Genomic DNA, 16,697 nt, shown 5'->3' on the forward strand with positions numbered 1-16,697 from the left:
ATTTGCCGGAATCAGTCAGTGTATAAACTAGATGTTTTCCTATCTAGTCACTCTGGAGGCGGACACCATCATGATATCAACGAAGAAATCTGTCTCTGTGGAAGAGATATCCTGTCCTCAGTGCTCCAACATTTATACCTACCCTGTCCTTTTACTATGCGGACACAACGTTTGCAAACTTTGCCTGCACAAGTTCTGGGAGTGGAAAAAGAGTCAAGAATGTCCCGTGTGCGGCATTGAGTCTTCCTCTGGGATGCCCGCTGTCAACCAGGATCTGAAGTTAATCGTGGAGGAGTTTCAAAACAAAAAGGCCATGGATCAGGAGATTTGTGTGCTTCATAACGAGAAGCTGAAGGTTTTTTGCGACAATGATGAGGTTCCCATCTGTCTCGTGTGCCAAATATCAAAGGACCACAAAGTGCACAAGTGCTGCCCAGTGGAGGAAGCAGCTCAGCAGAAAAAGGTATAGTATGGATGAAAACAAGGAGGAATCAAACATGGTAAGATAACAGTGTGATAAGCAAGACAAGTCTGGCTACCTTCTGGCTGAGGATAGGGAGATTTTTTTCTGTGTGTGTGTGTGTGTGTGTGTGTGTATGTAAAGTATCAGAACATAATGACCAGAATTGTACCAACATTGTATCTTAATTTGCTATGAAAATGAAATTTAGCTATTCAGTCAGGCATTTTCAAAGTGTTCTTCATATTCTCATTTTAGACAGAAATTTCTAACATCCTTGGGTCCTTAAGAAAGAAAGTAAGAACAATGAGTAAAACAAAACACCAATGGGAGGAGATCAAAACCTATATAAAGGTAAAAGCTTTTGAGATTATTTTTTTCTTGGATAATTTCACCATTTCCACTGTTTTAATCTTAATGTTGAGCTCTTAGGCTACCTTTTTCCTGTAGGGATGGAAAAGTCCCTCCTTAGCAAACACTAACCAGAATAACCAGCCTGGTCCAATGTTACAGACTCAAAGTGATGAAATCGAGACGGTGATAAAGGGGGAATTTCTGCAGCTTCACCAGTTCCTCAAGGATGAAGAAGACATGAGGCTGAGAATGCTCAAACAGGAAGAGAAAATAAAAATGCAGGTCATGTGTAATAAGATTGAAGACATAGAAAAGGAGATCCAGGCTCTCAACTCCACCATCAGCAAAGTAGATATCATCCTCAGAGCTAAGGATTTGCCATTCTTACAGGTACAATCTACTGATCATGGACTTATATCTTTGATAAAATAGTCAATATTAATTTCACGGAAATTCTAAGTCAACATGTTCTCTTTTCAGAATATGTGGATTTTTGACATTTAAATTAAAACTAGGTGAATTAGTGGATACAGGCTCACAGGAAATGACACCGACCTCTGAAAAATCCACAAAAAGCAAGAAGTGGAGCATTTAAATTGATGGTAGAATTGAACCATCTTTTAATCCATGTGAACTCCACACAGCAGTTTGGTGCTAAAGAGAATATTGTAAACGTTCCAAATGGAAAATTTGGAAACTACTGATCACTCGGAGGGAACAAAGAAAATCTAAAATTTTCAATGGGTCATGATTGCCATAAATGGTTAGAAGTTACCAGAATCCTCTTAGTTTTAAATATGGGCTGCACCCAAATGCATAACATACATTGGTTGGTAAACGTATTCCTGCCAATTCAGGTTTTTCCACATTTTGCCACATTACAACTACAAGTTCTGGTGTATTTAAAAAACAAAAGATTTTGTAGCATGAGTGGGCTTTATTGGCAGTAATTGGCAGAGAAGGGAAGAAAACAAGTACAACGTGTTTCGGAACAGCTCGGAGAATTGCAGAAATTTGGATCAACACTAGAACTTGGTGCAGATGTGCGCTTGTAAAAATTGCTTGAGAGTGAGATTTTCAGAAACAGCTTAAACTATTCTTACCGTGAAAATCGTTGGGTTCAACACAAAGTATTTATTTTTCAAATCCGGTCATTAATGGGATCAGCGCTGTTTACTTCAATGCAAAAAGAGTGCAACCATTCATTACACTTAGGTTGTTCCAGGCGTCGTCACGGAAACAGTAACCCACATCCCGTTTTTGTTGCTGACAATAAACATAATTAAATTCTAGACCAAGAAAACAGAAAATCGACAATTCACAGTACTTTGTTTTTAGATGGCTTAATGTTTTTAGATGGAATTTGAATTTTGCGGCTTTCAACTTGTAACAGCCGTGTGGAAATGTTTGGAAGTCAGATTTAAAAGTGACACGTTTCAGTTTTCAGATTTTGTTTTTGCAAAACAATTAAGAGAACCATATAATACTTTTCCTTTAAATCTACAGTTGTGCAGCGGATCTTTCACATTAAATCCCAGCAAAACTCACCACAGTTTGTGGCTCTAATTTGACATTTTTTCTACAAGTGGCTGTAAAAGGATGTGCTGTTTTAGGAATAAAATAAAATTGATATGTAATAATACACATCCAAATATGGGTTGTACAAAATACTGTGACATTGTGATGCTGACAGGAGGAAGTCAGAAATGCTGCTTGGGTGAACAAAAACTTTAAGCACATGGTGCAGGCCTGTAAAAAAAATGATAAATTAAGTTTATGCAGATTATAAAATGGTCAAAGAGTAAAGTCATATCCAGACTAAACATACTTAACTAAGGACCTGTTTTACCTGTGCATTTGCTCATGATTGCCTTGTGTAGCATACCTATCAGCAGAGGTATAATTAGTGTTTCCATGATGACTCTGGATGTTTTTCCAATGACTGCATATAGAATGCATACAATCGTTTTGCTAAAAAAAGTGTCTTCAACGTGTTTTTTTTTTTTTTTACTTCATGTTTAGGAATACAAGCGAACAAAGCAAAGGTATGTACAAGCTCTCATCTGCAAAAATCAGTAATAAATCTTTCTATAAACCAATGTTGGTATGATTTTCACATGTTTCAGCGTCAAACGCAAGATCCAGGAACCTGAGACCATGAGAGACATTTTGATTAATTCTGCCAAGCATCTGGGAATACTCAAATTTACCGTTTGCCAGAAGATGTTGAAAAATGTCAAATATGGTAAGCGCATTTACCATTAGGTGTACAAAACCACTGATTAACCTATTTTTAAAAAAGTTTTTTGTATATTCATTAAACAGTCACTATGTTGTGACAGTTTAACATAAATGTAACCTGAGAAGAGATCACATCCTCCCAGTGCTGAGAAATGCGCCATGCCGATCAAAATCAACCAATCAGAGCCAGGAGGAGGGTCTTAGCACCATCAATCAAGCTCATAAACACACTGCTAAATGTGCTAATGGTGGAGAAACAACAAACCATTGAAGGAACACCGTTTATCCCCTGTTATCGGTGGTTATGCTAACTAGCCTTAGCATTCAGGACGGGCTCTGCTGACAGGGAGAAGTTGTGCGGTAGCAGAGAGCAAGGGAGGAGCTGATTGACAGCACCAAGACCCTCCTCCTGGCTCTGATTGGCTGCTTCTACTTAGCGCTGGGAAAAGGCAGAGGAGCTCAATTTTTTTCACAGATTATCCGTCTCATACTATTGTCACGTCATAACTGTTCCAACAAATACGTGAAATATTTTTTTAAATAAAAGGTTACACACTCGGGCTTCAACTGAACTTCCTGTTTTGCAGCTTCGGTCGTTCTGGACTCGAACACGGCCCATTCCAATCTGAAGCTGACCCAGGAGCTGACCAGTGTGCAGTACAGCAACAAGCTGCTTCTGCCCGACAACCCGGAGCGCTGCACCAGCCGCATGTGTGTGCTGGGCGCCACCGGGTTCACTTCCGGGAAGCACAGCTGGACCGTAGAGGTGGGCCACAGCAAAGACTGGTTCGTAGGGGTGGCGCGTGAGTCCATCAAAAGGAAAAGCACCACCTTCCTGAGCCCCGAAGAGGGTTACTGGGTGATGGGCCAGTGCAGCAAAGATTCCCTCTGGGCTCAGACCTCGCCTCGCACCAGGGTGTCGGTGAAGCAGATGCCGGAGAGGCTTACCGTGCAGCTGGACTGCGACAAAGGAAGGGTAGTTTTCACCAATGCTGCCGACTCAGCTGTGATATACACGTTCAAAGACAAATTCACAGAGAAACTCTTCCCATACTTCTCTGTTGGGTTGTGTGAGGACTGGAAAAACTCAAGCCCACTCACAGTCTGCGCTCAGACAATGAAAGTGGTTCCAGAGAAGGCCTAGGAAGTGAAGTGGGATTGCATGGCGTTGGGTCTTTAAGTGACAAAAACAAAAGAGCAGAAGTAAATGTAATTCTTTTTATATAAAATTAAAACTAAGCAACATTCTGTATCAAATGAGGGACATTGGAGTATTTTGAGTTGAATATTTGAGCTGTTTTATTTAGAACAAAGTCTTCACATTCAATAAACTATAGAGGTTATTTTAAGACATTAAGTGTCCTTCTCCTTGTTCTTTGATTTTCTTTGTGATGCCATATCTTTCAGCTTAGAATCCAGTTTTCTTTGTAGGTACACTTTCTTATTAGGGTCCAACGATTTGTCTTTCTTCCCACTCCCGGCATAAAGAACCCCCTCTTTGCTTATTCTCATCCGAGCGTGAGACTTTGCCTTATCTCCACAGCCATGAACCTACAACAACAAAACAAAACGGCACTTAGAAAACAGCAATACACTGGAATATCGCTGAAAAGAACAAAGTTTCAGGAATTTAACTAAAATGTGAAATTCTTTGGTTGTTCTCCATCAAAACATTCAATGATATTATTTTTTAAAAATGGGACAATATGTGTTAATGAACATTTACATGGTGGCTTATTTCCTTCTCTAGTTCCATTGGCAGGTTGATGTTAAAGCACAATGCTAAATACAGAAATAAAAAAATCACAAAATAACACGACGGAGTGAGAAATGCATAAAACAATCGTAAAAATCTATACATCTTTACATACGCTCAATGTTGACATTTTTGGGTCTCCGAGAGCCCGTTTTTAAGATATTTTTTAAATGAGGTGAGAAGAGAGAGGTCCCTTATGTTACTTTGGATTGTATTCCAAGTACGAGAACCACAATAGGAAAAAGTAGCTTGACCCAAAGCAGTTTTCCAAAGTGGTAAGTCTCTTCATGCTGACTGCAGCTGGATGTCTTCCTCCCTCTTCTGCAATTTTGGTTTCTCCTAAACCCGTATTTGTTGCACCTACTTAAACAACTTGCTTCCTTCCACTCAATTTTCTGTTATAATGCTTAGATACAGCCAGCTTCTTCAGCAATGAAAATAAATGACTGAAGTAAATTAATTTCTCTACAGTATTTTATTGTTCAGAGCTGTAGTACAAGTTCTGAGCCAGAGCGCTTCTTACCTCCGGTATGTGATGACTGAGACAGAACTGCCGGTTGCAGTAGATGCAAAGCTGGCCGAGTGTCAACACAGACGCTTTGCATTTCACAAAACTGCAAACACTGTCCGCCTTCACGACAGCGCTGATGAGAGCATCAAAGTCATCATCTGGAACGGCGGCAGCAGCGATGTCACAGGCCCCTGCCTTCGTTTTGTTCTTTCCTGAGGGGAAATAACCCAGAGTTATCCTGTGAGCAGATGTGGAGTTGAAACACTTCCAGATGGTTTGAGACAAACCTTTAGACTTCTTTGTTCCCTGAGCTGCAGGGTTGCAGTTCTGTTGCTTCTTTTGCTGGACATTTTCCTCCCTCTTCTGCTGCTCCCTTCGCATTCTCTCCAGATGCAACGTCTTCAGATCTACTGAAGGTTGGGATGGTGGCGGCTCACTCTGCAGAGCAGGAGCAGGTTCCTCCTCTGGGGTTTCCTCCTGCGTCGGCTCCTCGACAGGCTCCGATGCCACCGGCCGGGAGACGGTGATGCACCTGCCGCCGCCCTCTCCTCTGCTCTCATGAACGAGGCCCAGCTCCTCAGCGATCTGGTGGATCAGCAGGCGATCGTGGGAGTTGAAGGATGATGGGAACTGTAAATTCTTCATATTTACATCCTTCATGAAATTCTCCACTTGCAGTCTGATCTCAGCGTATCGGCTCTTGTTGTCTTTTTGGTCTTTCTGGGCTGATGTGTGGGACTTTGTGTGATTCTGTGAACCAGCTGTGTCGTCCTTAGAGCTGCCGGTCGTTTTCTGGCCTTCCTTTGCTTTACCTGGAGCCTGATCTCTGTTCTTCTGCTTGCTAGACGTGGAGGAAGTGTTGGTCTTTGTGTCTTTACGATCACGGGTGTAGTTCTGTGGCACGATATCTTGCAGGTACTCAAATGCAGTTCTGACCTCACCGACCTCGGTCATGTGATCGACCAGAGATTTGAGGAAAGCGTGATTCCTAACTGTCTGCGTGTCGCACACTACGGCGATGTGACGTCTTGCGCGTGTGACGGCGACATTTATCCGTCTGTCCTCTGCAAGAAAACCCACCTCACCTAAAGAGGGGAAAAAAAAAAACTATTCAAAACAGTTCATGGTTATGATTTAGCAAAAATCATAAGAAATTTATATTAGGAAACAACCTTTTCTGTTGGAGCGAACTAACGACAGCACAACAGCTTCCTTTTCTCTGCCCTGAAATCCGTCCACAGACTTTATTTCCATCTCTGGGTGACGTGCAGAAAGCTTCTGACGCAGAAGATCCACCTTTAGAGAAATGATTAAAAACATTTAATCCCTTAATAAAAGGTTTGATCCTGGACTTTAGTTAAATATTGTTAATAGTATACATTATGATGCATCATATAATATATTCACTTTATTATATTAGAAATCAAGAAATATGAAAGGAAAAGCACAACTGTTTCTAGAACAATACTAATATTTAAGTTAAAGTTAATTCATACAAGGAGTTTAATGTTAATTGCCCACTTTCTTATTTATTATTAATTTAAAGATACTATAGACCAAAATGTTAAAAACTCAGATTCAGGGGAAAACTCCCAAAGGCAGACCTGTGGAGATTTATGAACAGGAACAAATTTGGTCACTCAGCCATTAACGTTGGGACTGAATTTCATGTTTTAGGAAAATTATGTGGCAGGATAATCTAAATATATTGCCGAGTAATCAGGAATTAACAAAACAAAATTAAATTTATTTTTTACATGGTAATAATATTTAGTTTCTAAATATTCCACAGATATCCAGGTACTGATCTCATATCCATCCAAGCCAGCCAATTTACACTTGTGGAGAAAATTGTTGGTACCCCGCAGTGTTAATGACCAAAAATAACAAAATAATAAATAAAAACTTACTGAAAATTAACAAATGGAAATCAGACATTGGTTTTGAAGTGTGGTACCCCAGAATAATAATAATAATAATAATAATAATAAGAAGAATAAAGAAACTAATGAAACAGGTCTGGACAAAAATGATTTTTGGTATACCATGTGCTAGAAATGTATGATTTTCTTTGCTTTAATTAATGTTAGTGAAGTTTTATTTATCATTTACTAATTAGTAATTTTGTCAGTTTCATCCTATTTCATCGACCATTTTCATCATGGCTCTTTGGTCTACCAACTTTTTTATCCACCTGTGTGTTTGCTTTTATCTTAAAATAGTTTATTCTGCGCTGATCAATTAATTTTGAAATGGCAATAATGTTCCTTATTTGACTCATCAATAAACAAAATGAAATTTGTTTCAGGTTATTTTTACAATGTATTTTCTTTGTTGTGCTCTGGTTTGTGAAGTGTATCGATGACTTATCATGTCTTCTGCACAGTAAAAATTTTTTTGCTTTGTTTGCCAGGTTCAGTGTCATTTTGTGAAGCTAAAAATCAGTCTTGCCTGCAGCTCTTCTCAAACCAGAGACTTACTTGTAGATTATACGGCGCGATAACAGCAATGTCTTTAGCCTTTACTCCGGCTTCCGTCAGGCTCTTTATATGCAGTGAAACAATGTCGACCTCACCTGAAGACACAGTCAGTAAAAGTTAAACGTTACACTAGAAAAATCAATAAACCCATTGAGATTTTCTACATTCTTCCAGGAAAGACATTTACCTTGGTTGCCTTTGGACTGCTCGTCTGCGATCTCCATTTCGCTCAGACCGCACCCTGCGGTGTCGATCAGAAGAAGTGGCGTGCTGGTCTCTTCGACGCAGGCAACGCCCGGCAGATCTCTGCAGCAGAAAAGATTTTACGATTAGTTTCAGGAGTCAGCCTTCGCTGCCTTGGGAGTATGAGACATTCTCCAGGAGTGTGTGGAAACTTACTTCAATAAATGTTTCTCCACGGAGCTGTGAGCGGTTAATCGTCCATGGTACATCTCCTTGGAGGCCCATTCCATGATAGCACTGTTCATGCGGTACTGAACTGTTAACATACGGACCACCGAGTCCCCATACGTATGAATAAGTCTCTCCATGAGACTCAGGGACAGGCCTTTAGCTGCAGCTCTGTGCAGAAAGGACACGGACAGAACAGGATGGTTTGATGAGCTTGGTAAATGCTTTAAGTTTGTTTTCACAACACGTACAATTTAACCTTGATTTTTGTTTGCTATGACCTAAATAAAATCAGTACTTATTTTACAATGTATGTCTTGATGGTAGTTAATGCTATGGGAGATTCCTCAAACATGCATGAAAGAATCATAGCAACACTTCAGATATGTTTTTGATGAGGTAATAACATTATAACATGATGTAAAGCTCAAAAAAGAAGTCAATTTCACATCATAATCCTCTTCCCCCCTTTAAACTGATTGTGTTAAAAATGAATACATAAAAAAAGAGGACAGTGAGTGTGTTTTAAAGAGAACAGATCAGCTTTACTCATTGAAAAGTCACAAATAAATTCCTGACAGTTAACAAAAACAAAAACACATCTTGTTTTGTTACGTTTGTGATTTGATGGTTGGTGGTAACTGCTTGTAGTCTCCAGCTAGGATGCATTTGCGCGCTCTGAGTAAAGCGATCCAGCAGTTGCTCTCCAGGGCCTGTGCACACTCATCGATCACCACCCAATCAAAATGCTCTGCCGGCAGGAACTTCAGAGGACCGTCGTCACATGCACCTGCGAACACAAACCTCCTCCATTATTTTCATTGCTGCCGCTGAAGGATGGTGACCGCTTCACTCCACTGACCGGTGTTTGTGGACAACACAACATCAGCACTCTTCAGGATCTCAGCGATGGCTGCCGTCTCCCTGTTTTTCAGCTCTTTCCTCAGCTCTCCTATTTCACGTTTAAAGTTTCCTCGCTCTCCTTTTTCGCTTTTCTTCTTCATCCCCACCTGAAAAGAAAAGAAAAAAAAAAGTTTCTTTAGCCTCTAGGAGACTAACAAATCTCCATCCTAGCAGGAATACAATTTCCAGTGCTGACCAATGCTTTGTCGATGTCTTTCCGGATGTCGGCGATGATGTTTGCGTTGTCGCTCTGAGCGAGGATGGCGTCCAGTGAGTGTTTCTGGATGGATTCCAGCAGTCTGGCGGGGTGGCCCAGTCTCAAGACTTTGGCTTTACAGCGAGCAAGCCTCTCCACTAAATTATCAACGGCAACATTTGAGGGGGCACAACACAGGACCTGGACATGAACAGGACCATACTTATACCAGGGATCCAGTATCTGATTATTTAAGAAGCACATTTATTTTTTTTTACTGTGCTAAATTATTGAAACTCTTTGCACCTTCTGGCCTTGTTTCACAGCTTGCAGGATGATCTCCACCACTGTGGTGGTTTTTCCTGTGCCTGGAGGTCCATGAACCACAGCCAGCTCTCTCTGCGAAAGAGCGAAGGATACAGCTTCTCTCTGGGAATCGTCCAATTCGGAATTAAAGAACGCAAACTCATCTGATAAAACAAAAGAGCAAAATACACATATTTAATCTGGATACTGTGATCTTTAAACTTGTGTTATGACCAGCTTCACTCACTTGACTGTGAGTGAGAAGAAGGCTGCGCATCTCCAAAGAGAACATGTATCAGACTGGAAGCTGGTCCGGTTCTGTAGCCATTTAATACATTTAAGGCCCTGCAGAGATGAACACATTATAAACATAAGATGGGTTGAAGCTGAGTTTAAACTGTATTTCACCCTCTGGATGTTACCGTTTCATCCGTTTGTAGGTAACATCATTGGCCAGCTTCAAGAGATTATAAAGACCATCTGAATCAAAGCTGGCTCCATCCTTCAGGTCGTCAAAGGCCACACTGATAGAAGCTTGGCTGATCCTTGTTACTATCCCTGTGCAGATCTGTGAGGCTGCACTGCACCCAGAAGGGTCATATATGCCAACAATATCGCCTGTAAAACAAAAGAAAACAAAAAAAAAAAAAGACGTGAATCCCGGTCTGAGAAAAAATTAAAACCAAAGCAACAGTAATACTTTTAAGGCTCCTTTGTCACCTGGCCCAAAGCTGTTGCTCGGAAGGGAGGAGAAACCGAGATGCTTCCTTGGCTCTAAAACGATGACGGTGCGACCGTACAGGCCGGTGGACTGACTCCCTATCTGAAGCTTCAGCAGGCAAACTCCTTTATTCTGAAGATCCTTCAAGGAAATGTTCTCCTGCCATATCCTGAGGATTGAATATGTCCTTTTACAAACACAACTATGATATGACAAAAATGTTTGGTATTTTTTTAATCATATTTTGAAGACAGATTTAGGACAAACTGAAGCTTGTCATGAACAAGATAAATCTATCACTTTTCATCATAGATGAACTGATTAAATATTGATTAAAAGAGGATTATTAATCTATGAGAGTATGCAACCTGGAGCTTCACAAGCACAATTAGTACTTTGGAAAACATGGACTAAAACAAACAGTGAAAAAAAATTGTAGTAACATAAAAAATAAGAAACTTTACTTTACAGGAGTTAGTCAAAATGATCAGTTTATCATATTGAAATCTTATGTGTAATCATGACAATTATTTAACTAGTTAAATTTAGAAAATGTGACAGAATTCTACATCGAAAAAGCAAAAATCCACTTACATTTTGTTTTGGAATTTCAGTCATGTTTCACTTAAATTGAATCTATTAAAAAAATCCCATGTCTGTATCACAGACATGGGCTATGATTCTTTCTCAGGAAATAATTTATAGTGTACACATCTAAAATGATCAGTTTATAAGAAGAGCCCTTTTCAAATCAATCGATTTATATTTTTTCTATATAAAAAAAACAACAACAAAATAAATAGCAGATTCTGTAAAACCTCTGGTTATTTTTACTTTGACTTTTGGGAAGAAACATCTCAAAAGTTTCAGTATTTGAAAGTTCGCATTTTTGAAGGTTAATGTGGGATTGTACATGGCTCTTTTTGTTAATAATAAATAATAACTTGTAAACATTTCATACTTGGTTTCCTCTATTTCAGCCTCCCGCTCCTCCTGTAGAAGCTCCAGAGTCTTGGACACAAATTTCTCCAATGCCATTGCTCAGTACACCTATAGTACATAAAAAAAAACAAAAAAACGAAAGCATAATTTATGCTGCTTTATTTAATCTATCAAAAAATATATTTGAGATTTGAAATGCTGGCCCTCATATTTTAGACTTTAACCTGTGTAATGAAGCTCATTGACGTAAACAGAAAAAATTATGTTGACACGGCAACATTTGGGACGAAATTTTAAGAAAGTAACTCAGAGTTCGGTTTGGAGTCAAGAATGTAAATACGCACTGTAGTTGTTCAAATACCCGTCAAAAGTCTTCTCTTACATTGCACCATGAATACCCCTGCGTCTGTTTACAGCAGCCTGCTTTGACTTGTGTCATCCGGTTTTTAAGTCCACCACACTGCCACCTACCGGCTGGGAAGATATGTTTTTGTGATTGGTCAGAACCTTTATTTTGAAAAGCACTAGACGCGGAAGTTACCTAGCTGTGGTGACGCTTCAACAACACGTTGAGCTAAGTTTTCTATCAGTGACAGTCTGTTTTAAATCATATAAACGCGTTTATTGTTTTTTTTCCTTTTCAAAGCGGTGAATGTTGACCGTACCCTTTGCGGTCGCTGTCTCACGTGACGTCACACTTCAGGACATGGTTTTTAATCTGCTTCATCTGTGGCAGATAGGAAGGAAGGAAGAAAACACTTGCACTGACATACGTGAGCCAGATAATTATTAACTGACATTTCAAAAAAATGAAGTCTATGTTGATATTTCTGCTACATGCCAGCGCTTTCTGCTGGCTGGTCGGTGCCACTCTGTCAAAAACGGATTCAAAGAAGTCGCAGAAAGTTGAAGCGCAGGCAAGTAGCAGCTGCTCTCTACCTGTGAACTAAGGACTGTTTAGAGTAAACACTCGATGCTTTTGCTCAAAGCCTCAAACGGTTTTCTTCCTTTATTTCGCCTTGTAGAGTTCTCCAGCTGAATTGTCTGTGTTGGAGAGAGGCCTTGTTGTGACAGATGTGCAGTGGAAGGACATAGTGAAGGAAGAAAAGAGATACTGTGCTCATATCAAGAAGACATTTGAAGGACCAGTGCTGGGATATATCACGCCTGTAAGTCTCTATCTAAAAATAAATGTGCATCTTAATTGGTGTTGTTCAGACGTTAATTGGTTGTTACCGCAACCAAGAAGGAATCAGATTGCTGCCTACACTTGTAACCTAGACAAATGGATATTATTAGCAGCTCTTAAATTCTTAATGAGAATTATAGTACTTATCAGTCTTTTGTAAACCATTCTTTTCTATAGCGTTAAAGTAATGCTTTAACTTAACTGAGTTGAAGCATTACAAAAAATGTTTGGCATGTTTTGAAACTTTACTTTGATGAAGACGTTTGCCGTAGGTTTGAGTTTTGAGGATTTAGTTGATGAAATGCAATTAAATGTCAATTATTTTGACACCAATCTAGTATCGAGATAATTACTGAGTCTTGTGTTTACAATCAAACTGAATCTATGGTGGAAAGGAACATCTTGTAGAAGCTTTGCTGAACAATCAGGAAACAATTCAGTTATGAACAATGTTTTTCTTAACTTTATGTGCTGTTTTTTTTTTCTTTTATCCTAATTTTCTCCTTGCTCTGCAAAGAGGTGAATCTGGACTAATCACACCTCAAGACCTTCTATTGTTTGAGTCCAATATTTATGTTCGATAGCAAATTGGGGCCATTTTTTTTTCCAATTAGAGATACAGCTTTGTGGTTTTCTTAAGGCTACACTTCCCTTTCTCTTGAGTTCTCGTCACATATTCTATGACAAACCAGTGGACACGTATTTGTTCATTTTCATCTGACCAGTCCTCTCTCGTTTCATATTTGTTGTTATCCTGCAGTGGAACTCCCATGGCTATGATATCGCCAAGCAGTTTGGCTCCAAGCTGTCGTCGGTCTCTCCGGTTTGGCTTCAGCTCCGCCGACGAGCTCCCGGGACGTTTGACGTCACAGGACTCCATGATCACGACGTTGGTAGATAACTCACTTCACTGTCAGCCAAATTTTAAATGTCTGCTCATTTTCATACAGCAAAATAACATGCTTTTGTCTCTGTAGGCTGGGTCAAAGCAGTACGCAAGTCAAACAAAAAAGTCAGGATGGGTGAGCAGATGGCATCTGTTGGTGGATGCGTTTTGAGATCAGGAGGTTGTTTCATGGTTTTCTCAACCTATTCATATCCAGTGCCCAGAGTGTTGTTTGACGGCTGGTCCTACCAGGATTACATGAGCGTGTTTGGGAGTGAGGATGAAATCGAGGAGCTGTCCGGCGAACTAGTAGATGTTGCTAAGGTAATAAATGTATTAGGTTTTATCTTTGCGGTTTTGTCGTTCGCCCAATATGAGTTTGATGGGAACTTTGTGGCCTTTCAGACAGAGGGTTTCGATGGATTTACCCTGGAGCTTTGGAGTCAGCTGGGCGGGAACAAGAGAAAGCGAGTTACTCTTTTGAAAAGGGATATTGGAGGAAAACTCTTAACGTTTTGATTTGATTAAACATTTTTTAATCTCTTTTATTAACAGGGAGCTTGTTCATTTGGTGAAACATGTGTGTGAGACTTTAAATGCTAAAAAGTTAGACTGCATACTAGTTATCCCGCCAGCTGTGACGAGGTGAATATAATTATTATATATTCAACAATTACTTTTGCGTAAAACAAAACCTTAAACTGTTCCAAGTTAAAGAAAATAAATGTTTTTGCTGTAATTATCAGTTCGGGGAGCCCGGGGATGTTTGGCAGGGAGGAGTTCGATGAGTTGGCCCCTGTTGTTGATGGATTCAGCCTCATGACCTACGACTACTCTAGTGGACCCAGGTGAGTTCATAGATGAGAGGATTTTTCTGAAAGCAGGCAGAGAAAATTAAGAAATTAACCCTTTCCTTTTTAATTGTTCTAACAGACCGGGTCCGAGCTCGCCACTGCCCTGGATCAGAGACTGTGTTCTGCAGCTTGCACCGAACACTCAGTGGAGACAAAAGATCCTGCTTGGAGTGAATTTGTATGGCCTTGATTTTTCAAGCCATGGGACAGAGCCGGTGCTGGGTGGGAGGTGAGATAGAACTGTTGGTTCTTTGCTGGTTAAATGAGCTTGTTTCAGTATTTATCGAGTTGTCCTTCAGGATTTAGTTATTGCTGCAAAACCAGAGAAATGACTTGTTCATAAAATCCTATCACTTACTTATTTTGCATCTCGGTTACTAAAGTATACAGAGGTCGCCATTGAATGTAATCAGAGGAGGGGGACTAACCCTAACCGATAAGCTAAGGTTAGTTTATCAGTTAGCTAACAGGTAATTCCACATCCCAGATTATTGGGATGTGGAATTACCTGTTTGACCAAATATAATTAATTACACTTAAGGTCAAATTTGGCTTCTGGGCCGAATTATTTCGATCCTTCGTGACCTCTCTGCAGAGTAAGCAAATGTTGATCAAGTTATTCTAGGATTAGTTCAAATATTTAATTCATTGCTGGACTGACTTCTAGAACTGAATCAAATGGTGCTTTAACAAAATGTTAGCTTCAGGATGGAGCCGTTTATGCAACAACAAGCTCACCATAGCTTATTTTTCTCTGTTCAGTTGAATAATGCAAGATAAATGTCTCATTAAAGGAAGAAAAAGATCAGATTAAAAAAAAATCTTATTGTTTTACATTACAAAACCTTAACATTTTGACAGTAGTGAATTTTTTTATATATCTGCTGAACATTTTTACCTGACTTGTATTGCTGGTTGTAAAAGTACCCTGGATAAATTGCCTGGTTTGCTACCAGATCGTTCTCGGGTGTAAATCCGTTCTCAGACCAAAATTCCAACTGTTAAGAGAAGTCTAACGCAGCGTGAGGAAAAACATTCAGGAGCTCTAACAGTTTCCATTTCCTGGCTGATCTCTGTAGGTACATTGAGATTTTGCGAGAACAAAGACCAAAGATGACCTGGGATGAATACTCTGCTGAGCATCACTTCAGTTACAAAAGGTACTTAAATAAATAAATAAAAAATAAAAAAAACACTTGAAAAAGTTTGACTCTGAGAAGCATTCCTAAATAAATGTTCTTCACTTCTTCCCAGAAGCAATGCTGCAAAGCATGTGGTGTACTATCCTTCACTGAAGGTAAACTTTTTTTATTATTATTATTATAGTGCAAATTATAACAGTAAAGAAATGTAAAATATTTTTACATTTAAAATTTTTTTTTTTTTAAACTTTTTTTGCAGTCAATCCACATGAGGATTTCTTTGGCTACCGAGCTGGGAACAGGATTATCTTTATGGGAAATGGGACAAGGACTGGATTATTTCTACGATCTCCTATAAACGTTGGAGTTTTTTTTTTTTTATAAAGGAAACAGTGTTTTTGGTGTCTGTACATTTTTTCTTTTTTTTTTTGCCTCTTTGAACTGGAGAAGGAAAAAATGCGGCAGAAAAATAATCGGTCTGGAAAATAATCAGCTGGTTTGAGGGTCAGGAAAACGTGGGCAGCTTGTTTTGAAAAAGCATTTAAAGAAAACATTGGTACTTCAGATTTGTTTCATTTGTGTTAATTTATGATTTTGTAATTTGTACAGTGCAGAAATTATGATGTTCAGGGCTGTAACAACTACAGTTTCCCAGGAATGTTTTCATACCCATTGACTTCTCACGTTTTGTTACTGACTTATTGTGAAAGAGATCTGAATGTTTTATGTAAAAAATGTAAGCAAAATAATATGGTGTGACACAGTAAAAAAAAAAACATATTTTCAAACATTAAATGTCCAGAAAGTACCTCTGCTTTTCAAGAGTGAAATATGTGAGGAACCACAACCTTAATAATGAGGGTGAGGCCAGATGTCAAATATCGCTAACGCAGTTCAACCAAACAGGCCTTCATGATAAAATAACCAGACTGAAGCGCCTCGTTATTAAAACAATTGAGATTTCACAGATTAGGAAAGACTAATTTCTTAAATATAACTGTTTTGACCTGAGCTTCCACCATCATCCTTTGATGGAAGTGGCTGCTGCTCACAGTGCAGCTTTTCCTTAATATATGGAATGATGCAGTAATCTCTTCTGTGATGCACAGTGGTGGCAGCATCATGCTATAGGGTTGAGATTCTGTGACAAAAATTTAAACATGGCAGCAGAATAGATTTTTGTTTTTAAAAACAACCTGTTCTGGATGGCTACGGAGCAACAAGTAGCTCCTTTGACCTTCCAGAATAACTCAACTTTGGCTAAAAAAATAAAGAACCAACTTAAGATTTTAAATATAAATATACAATATAAATGCAGGTTTTCTTTTTGTTTTGTTTTTTTCAT

The 16,697-nt window shown here is 39.2% G+C and overlaps 3 protein-coding genes across 5 annotated transcripts; 2 read left to right on the forward strand and 1 right to left on the reverse strand.

Annotated features, from left to right (window-relative positions):
* Positions 1–8: 8 nt before the first annotated feature.
* LOC106955822 (E3 ubiquitin-protein ligase TRIM39-like) lies at positions 9–4,400 on the forward strand. Its single transcript, XM_015046228.1, has 6 exons — positions 9–463; positions 719–814; positions 974–1,204; positions 2,837–2,859; positions 2,941–3,059; positions 3,643–4,400. The coding sequence occupies exons 1-6, from the start codon at positions 32–34 to the stop codon at positions 4,197–4,199; spliced, it is 1,458 nt and encodes a 485-aa protein (XP_014901714.1). The 5' UTR covers positions 9–31; the 3' UTR covers positions 4,200–4,400.
* Positions 4,330–11,738, reverse strand: ighmbp2 (immunoglobulin mu DNA binding protein 2). 2 transcript variants are annotated; one of them, XM_015046224.1, is made up of 16 exons: positions 11,664–11,738; positions 11,301–11,389; positions 10,339–10,508; positions 10,041–10,236; positions 9,866–9,963; positions 9,619–9,782; positions 9,313–9,513; positions 9,076–9,223; positions 8,829–9,003; positions 8,202–8,384; positions 7,990–8,108; positions 7,803–7,897; positions 6,495–6,618; positions 5,610–6,407; positions 5,335–5,534; positions 4,330–4,606 (listed from the first exon to the last, which is right to left on the reverse strand). In XM_015046224.1, exons 2-16 carry the CDS (start codon positions 11,375–11,377, stop codon positions 4,409–4,411), a joined length of 2,946 nt encoding a protein of 981 aa, XP_014901710.1. In that variant the 5' UTR covers positions 11,378–11,389; positions 11,664–11,738; the 3' UTR covers positions 4,330–4,408. The 2 variants fall into 2 exon arrangements, with proteins under 2 accessions (XP_014901710.1, XP_014901709.1); XM_015046223.1 differs by having other exon boundaries at positions 11,626–11,724.
* Positions 11,739–11,825: 87 nt separating this feature from the next.
* chid1 (chitinase domain containing 1) lies at positions 11,826–15,918 on the forward strand. 2 transcript variants are annotated; one of them, XM_015046229.1, is made up of 12 exons: positions 11,826–12,198; positions 12,307–12,450; positions 13,231–13,363; positions 13,448–13,492; positions 13,574–13,680; positions 13,762–13,823; positions 13,912–14,001; positions 14,103–14,204; positions 14,290–14,439; positions 15,290–15,370; positions 15,465–15,507; positions 15,612–15,918. In XM_015046229.1, exons 1-12 carry the CDS (start codon positions 12,091–12,093, stop codon positions 15,708–15,710), a joined length of 1,164 nt encoding a protein of 387 aa, XP_014901715.1. In that variant the 5' UTR covers positions 11,826–12,090; the 3' UTR covers positions 15,711–15,918. The 2 variants fall into 2 exon arrangements, with proteins under 2 accessions (XP_014901715.1, XP_014901716.1); XM_015046230.1 differs by having other exon boundaries at positions 15,468–15,507.
* The last annotated feature ends 779 nt before the right edge of the window (positions 15,919–16,697 follow it).

This window comes from Poecilia latipinna, unplaced genomic scaffold (genome assembly GCF_001443285.1).
Source record: "Poecilia latipinna isolate Pla-1442-1.1 unplaced genomic scaffold, P_latipinna-1.0 Scaffold770, whole genome shotgun sequence".
NCBI lineage: Eukaryota > Metazoa > Chordata > Actinopteri > Cyprinodontiformes > Poeciliidae > Poecilia > Poecilia latipinna.